Source organism: Phalaenopsis equestris, unplaced genomic scaffold (genome assembly GCF_001263595.1).
Source record: "Phalaenopsis equestris unplaced genomic scaffold, ASM126359v1 Scaffold209164, whole genome shotgun sequence".
Taxonomy (NCBI): Eukaryota; Viridiplantae; Streptophyta; class Magnoliopsida; order Asparagales; family Orchidaceae; genus Phalaenopsis; species Phalaenopsis equestris.
This window is the reverse complement of record NW_018228349.1, coordinates 795-8,050: the sequence shown is the minus strand read 5'-3', so window position 1 is coordinate 8,050 and position 7,256 is coordinate 795. Positions and strand designations below refer to the sequence as shown.

The following is a 7,256-nucleotide window of genomic DNA, read 5'->3' as shown; positions in this document are numbered from 1 at the left end:
AAATAAGAATAATTGTTAAAGAACTAAAATCAAATGAAAATGATTAATAGAACCTACCTTGGGCTAGCTTATGAACCTATAAAGGGACTAATTTTACTTTTTTGGATGGGCCCATTAGGCTGTTAGGAAAATATGTTGGCCACCTATTCTTTCATTGCTACTTGTCTCATGGCCTGTTGTTGTTTGCTATTTTTTAGTCCAGATCACTTGCATCCACAGACTATGTTGAAATTCTAATTGTAATTTTTGTTCAATATGATCATAGGTTTATTTCTAGTATTAACCCCAATTTTTAATGGATTCTTATATTTGATATTTTTCTCATATCTATTTAATTTCAAGCTTAAGTTTTGACTCTTATTCAATTATAGTTTAAATTTCTTTTCCAAAACTAAATTAAATTCCTCTCAAACTAAGTTTTTATATAATTTCATGCTAACTTTTAATATTTGGTTCAGTTTCTTACTTTTATTTGGGTAGAAGTTCAGGTTCATTAATGGGTTATAGTGTGTTACAAATTCAAGCTTAACAACATCACATGTAAATTCATAATATAATTGTAAACTATCTTCTGCATCTAATCCATCCTTAAATGAATATCATGAATTATAATTTTTTCAATAATATCACATTTGAATAAACATGATTCAGAATATACAAACTTGTGCCGAATGTAATAACAACCAAATTGGGAATGTTTTCTTGCAAATTTCAATGTTGAATAAGAAAATTGAAGAGGCTCATCAAATCACAAATAAAAATTATTAATCCCTTGAACTAAACATTGAAGTTTTCTTATTGGCATAACTTTGATCTCTTCATTTTGATTCCCTTGTCTACTTGCATCCAATATGCTGCAGATTAATTATACATCTCATATAGAAGTTTCAGCTATTCTTTTCTTCTCTTTACATTGCTACTTTTGTTTCAGGCTGATGCTCTAATACGATTATTGCCCTTGATTGGATCCTCAAGTATCAGGTTTATATCTTAACGTGCTTTTTTTTTATATAAATTTTGAAGAGCATGTCAATTAAAACATTTTATCAGCACCAAATGAATGATAATGATGACTTTACTAACTTTTATCCTGTCATGTTTAGCACTGCTTTTCTAGTTGCAATCACATGTGTTTTGGCCCCGTTACTTGAGGAGACTGTGTTTCGAGGTTTTTTGATGGCATCCTTAACTAAGTGGTAAAATTTAAAGTACCAGCTTTCTTTATTTATTACTTCAAGTAAGTGAACCATCATTTTTAGCTTGTTTGTATGTAATATTCTATTTTGAAATTTAATTTTTAGGTGCTTTTTGAGAAATCTTCAGTTTTATGATACATGATTTATTAAAAAGTTATGCTTAAGATACTTTTATATATGATTGGTTAAAATCCTTAACTGCGTATGGTTAAAATAGATTTTAAATATTTGGTTGCTGGGCAGGCTTCAATAATAAGCCTGTTTATTTATGGATGTGATACTTAGCATCACATCATTTTTCATAGCATCTCAGATGATATTACTCTATATGTTGTTTGGAAGATGAAACTATATGCTAATAATTAGCTTTCGCACACCATCGATATGGTTTACTATGGGTAGTGCATAAAAAATACCATATCTTTGATGTTGGACACTGAACGAGGCTTCTTGTTCTTCTGCATGTTTATGAGATAGTATGAGCAAACTTCGTTATGTTTTATCTTATTCATAGGATTTTATGAATTTAACTCACTTCATTAGCCAAGCTGAAATAGTTGGGACAAGGCTAATCTGATAATGTCCACTATCGTACATCTCGTCCAATTGATTTTTGTATCATCTTATTTTAAAATTGCTCTGATCGTTTTTAGATTGACTTGTAATATAGGTTTCCAACGCCAATAGCAGTTCTTCTCAGTTCTGCAGCTTTTGCTCTTGCACACCTCACCCCTGGAGAGTTTCCTCAACTATTTGTGCTTGGTAAATTTCTTAAGTTTGATCATTAGTTTTTTCATGTATAGATTATTTTTGAATTAATATTCTCAATAAATATTTAATTGCAATGCTTAAGTGAGGTCCGCCGTGTTCATGAGAGAGTTTGTAATGCAGTTTCCACGCCACTCTCGCTTTCATCTTCTATTTTAATTTGCTTACTATGATGCATTGATGTAGATACGGTGATATCAATATGATATGATATGGACCCGAGACCTGCCTATTATTAAATTATATGACATGAACATGCATTTGAATTGATATTATAATATTATTCTTTAAAATTAAAGAAAACAATATATAGTAATTACACTAATTAAACAAATATAAAATAAATTCATATAATAATAAATTATTTGATTTGCTCATAAAATGAGAAACATATCTAAAATTTTAAAGTATCTTACACTCAATTGAAGAAGAAATAGTCATATAATATTATAGAATCTTAGCTTGAACATGAGAAAATTGATTATTTCGTAAAAAATAAAAATCATAAGAAAAATAGAGTGAGACAGTGAAAATAAAATTAGTATTAAGTAACTATCAAGTTCTTTAAATAATATATTTATAAATATAAAAATAGATGTGTCAGACTAAGTCATTTATATAATTTTAATTAAAATTCATTATTTATGATATGCATTTCTGACATACGGTCATTATTTTTTCTTTATTTTTTTAATTGACTCAGATTGTGTCCTATTTGTCTAGTAAGTGCATGTGTCTTACACATGCCAACATGACACGATCCATTATTATGAAGTGTTTGTGCATTATTATTTACTTAACATTACTCTATTTCTTTCCCCCTTTTTGGTTAATGCACTTTAAATTTGTTTGTCATTTATTTTTCTCAAAAAAAACTATTATTTGTCTGTAGCTCTATCGTAATATTAGTCCGTGTCTTGGGAGTAAGGGGACATGATATTTGTTTTGCTCTGGTTATTTCAATCATTTCCTCTGTTTTTCTAGGGAGCTGCCGTTTTCTTCATTTCCTATCCTATGAAATTTTCTTTTGTATTAATTTGGGTTTAATCCCACATAGGATAAATTTAAACTATATTGTAGTTGAAATGCTAAGTGCTGAGCTCCACCAATAGGATTCAACTTTTGAGTTGAAAATGGGTTTGATCATTGGCTTATTTATCTCAAATATGGTTTCCCTTTGGTTTGCACTCTCTAATAATTAGTATCAAAGTGACGATTATGTGGAATTAAATGGCTTGAAGTCTGAGGTTGAGAAATGTAATTACTTATAGAGTTTTGATCTTTAAAAAACTAAGATGTATTATTCTTGGCCGACATTGACTTCTGGTAGTACTGATTGGGACTGCCAATATATAGAGAGCATTAGTAAAGCAAACAAGGCATAGATGAATATAAAAGCTCTCTCGGTAATTCAAGTACATTTGATTATATCTTAATTGAAGGCTTGGACGAAAAATTAGTAAAAAGTTTGTGGCTCAACTTAGTCTTTATGTATGCCTAAAAGTTTCTTCAATAAACTCTATTTTAAGCACAAACTATTTATTTATACTTGCTGAAGGCATTGCCGTTAAATCACATCTGAATGAGCTCGAATGAGTTCAGTATCATTATTTGAGATTTGAGAATATTGATGTCATTGTTGATAATTTTATCAGTATTATGCTTTTACCTTCTTATTGCAAACATTACATTTTTATGATGCCATACTATATAAAAGAGACAAAATAAGCTTAAGGAATATCAATTAATGATGTGATTGATAAGCTTGAGGGTGTTAGAGATGAAAAGCTATTTGAGGGATCTTTGGTTAGGGGGAGATCTTCTGAGATAAAATCTATTTCTAATCATAGCAAAGGTAAGTATTGCCGCAAGTTCAAGTGTACTAATTCTTTATATTATAAGAAAAATGACATTTAAAAAGATACTAGCTTACCTTAAACTGGAATGGGTGGAATATAGATGATAACCATAAGGAGGAATAGTTAACACATTCTACTGTTATTGAATATGGATCTAGCTTAGATATAAGTCATGCGTTTGGTAACTAATGGAGATAAATGCAAATAGTAGTTTATTAGACATTCAACTTGTTTATATCACGCGCTCTTACAAGATGCTTTTCACGTATGAGTCATATTTTGATGACTTTGTTTCTTTGAGAGGTTGTATTGTCTGGAACATTATTGGTTCTCACATCTTGAAGTTGAGCAAGTTGACACATTCTACTGTTATTGAATATGGATCTAGTTTAGATATAAGTCATGCGTTTGGTAACTAATGGAGATAAATGCAAATAGTAGTTTATTAGGCATTCAACTTGTTTATATCACGCACTCTTACAAGATGCTTTTCACTTATGAGTCATATTTTGATGACTTTGTTTCTTTGAGAGGTTGTATTGTCTGGAACATTATTGGTTCTCACATCTTGAAGTTGAGCAAGTTGACACATTCTACTGTTATTGAATATGGATCTAGTTTAGATATAAGTCATGCGTTTGGTAACTAATGGAGATAAATGCAAATAGTAGTTTATTAGGCATTCAACTTGTTTATATCACGCGCTCTTACAAGATGCTTTTCACTTATGAGTCATATTTTGATGACTTTGTTTCTTTGAGAGGTTGTATTGTCTGGAACATTATTGGTTCTCACATCATGAAGTTGAGCATGCTTTATTATGTCATTTTGGCGCTAGCGGGATGGTGCATGTACTATCTTAGTATGTGATATCTTTGCATGCTTTTTGTGTTGTAAGATACATGTTTTTGGGGATGATGCAAAAGGGCTTTGGTTTTCATGAAGGCAAATAGAATTGGTGGATTTCCTATGTTATCAAGTGCAACTTTGTGTAGAGCTATTCAATTTTATCAACTTCAGTTAAATGTTGAGATTTGAAATTATTTGTTGCGAGCGTTGGTTTGAAATAAAATGGCACGTGGTTTGGTGGATTTTGGAGATAATAAGGAGGATTAGTCTTATGTTTCATAATTTGTTCAAGTGTAGGACGTATCATTGCAACATTTAAAGTGAGGCTATAACCATTTTAGGCATGGTTTAGAAAAGAGAGCATGCCTCAAGGTATGCCTCAATTTCATGCACACAAACATGCTTTGATTTTGCACCTCAGTATCATCAATGAGGTTCATGCCTTATTAGACCGTGGCATATGCCTCAAGATAATTGAGGCATAAGAGGGAGTGCATATGAGATTCTCATTGAAAGTGTATGAGTGTGAGAGCGGGAAGTAGAGATCATTTTTGTGTCAATTGGAAGTATCATTGTTTAGGATAAGCTTTTTTTTTTTTTCTTTAATACAAAGACAGGGATTATCTCCACTAATTGAAGAATATTTTAAAGTTAGAGATGAGTCTGAATCAAAAGATTGTTGAATTATTACATATCATGACTCTTTTGAAGATGTTAAAAATGAGGATGAGGGCCTTGTAGATCCTGATCATAGTTGAGTATTTACATTTTAAATGAGTGCTTGCTCTGAATCTAATTTCAATCTTTCATTTTACATAAAAATTTAATGTTGTGGTTTCCTTTTTATTCCCCCCTCATCATGTGATTTTGTGGTTTTTTTCTTTATGATAAAAACTAAATAAGTTTGCATATGATTTATATCATTTTTATAAATTATTATTAATTTTATGGTTTTTAGTTTTCCTTTTTGAGACTTATGCTTCAATCTGTGTTGAGGCTTATATCTCACCTTGCCAAGGGTAAAGTCCTCAGTTTTCAGTTTAACCTTTTTAAACTTTTTTTTGGAGTAACACAAATGCAATATTTTATGGATCAATATTGGCATGGAAAATATGTGCTTTTGAGCTTTTTGGTAAATGCTAAGTAGTTTTCCACCAATGTTATATTTTTTTATATTACTGAACAAAAGATTATCTTGACTGCTTTATCAAAACCAAACCAGGGACTGCCCTAGGGTTTTCTTATGCTCAAACGCGCAATCTGCTCACTCCCATCACCATACATGCATTTTGGAACTCTGGAGTGATATTAGTACTGACATTTCTTCAGGTAAAACAATGTTTTTGAAATTTTTAAAAATTTAAAGCTGTTTGGGAACATTTTTGTTGTTTATAATCCTTTTTTTTATTTTGTATATGTTTTGATCTAAAACAAAATATGTTTGACATAATTGATTAATATGTTTATTTTTTAAAACACTCTAAACATTTAAAAATAATTAAGTATTTTTAAAAATATGTTAATTTATTTTCAGAAATAAAAGATAAAAATGTTTTAAAAATATAGTCAACAAATTTATTTTAAAAAAAATAAAAAAAAATAAAGTTGATCCCAAATAAGCCCTTAGATTATTTAGTATTGCTATTATTGATGGAATTATTGCATAAATTTTTAACAAAAAATTATTTCATTTTTCTTGTTCTAATTTTAATCTTATTTTTTCTTTTTTGGTCTGCATGTTACACAGCTCCAAGGTTATGATATCCGAGAGTTATTGCAGGCGTCTTGAAAGGGAGTGATATGCATTATGGTTCTGAGTTCTCTGAGTTCTTTCATCAATCTTATTATTTTCTTTTTTAAGAAAAATGGACTAAACAAACGAAGAAAAAAAGAACGGGGAGCGAAATTTGTTCTCAAGTGTTTGTAAGTTTGGTGTCATCTTGCACTTGAAGATCATCTAATTGACATTAAATTAAGACAATGGTTAAATTTTTAGAAGATTATTTTAAATCTATATGATTCTAAGTTCATTTTGTATTATTTTTTATTTTATGGTCATTTGAAATCATGAAAGGTTTTGCGATCTAGCCGATGAAATGGATTATTTGACCGCATCAATTTGAGTTTGTATATTTTATTACTTATTGTTTATCATTTTTTTAATTGCTCTTAATAAAAAAAGAGTGGGTTTCATTGAATGCATGCTTTAGTTTAAATCTATAGCCTGCAATGTTAGGCCATTAGTATAATCAACTTATTTTTCTCAGTTATTTCTCTAATTGATGAATAGTTTCATATTATGAGTTATTTTATAATACTAATTTATATAGATTTTTATTGCGCTTATTTTATTTTTTTTCTCTATATTAGAATTTATTTTTGTGAGAATATATCTATTATAGACACTAGATGACAATATGTGAGTTTATTTGCTAGTATGATTATACAATTATTTATTTATTTATATTTTGTAAAATTACTTATTTTATTTATATATGAAAATCTCTATATGAGTTTAAATTTTTAGCTCGTTTAAATACTTGTCACTTGTCATAAATAAATCAAGTTTAAATATTGAAAAATT

General features: G+C 29.2%; 1 protein-coding gene across 1 annotated transcript; it reads left to right on the top strand.

The window, feature by feature from the left end:
• Nucleotides 1-931: 931 nt before the first annotated feature.
• LOC110036609 lies at nt 932-6,712 on the top strand (the record flags this gene model as incomplete). The annotated part of the gene is given in 5 exon segments (XM_020741090.1): nt 932-981; nt 1,104-1,196; nt 1,867-1,958; nt 5,895-6,001; nt 6,420-6,712. Coding segments are annotated over 5 exon segments (384 nt in total), but the record flags the coding sequence as incomplete, so codon positions are not given.
• Nucleotides 6,713-7,256: the final 544 nt, after the last annotated feature.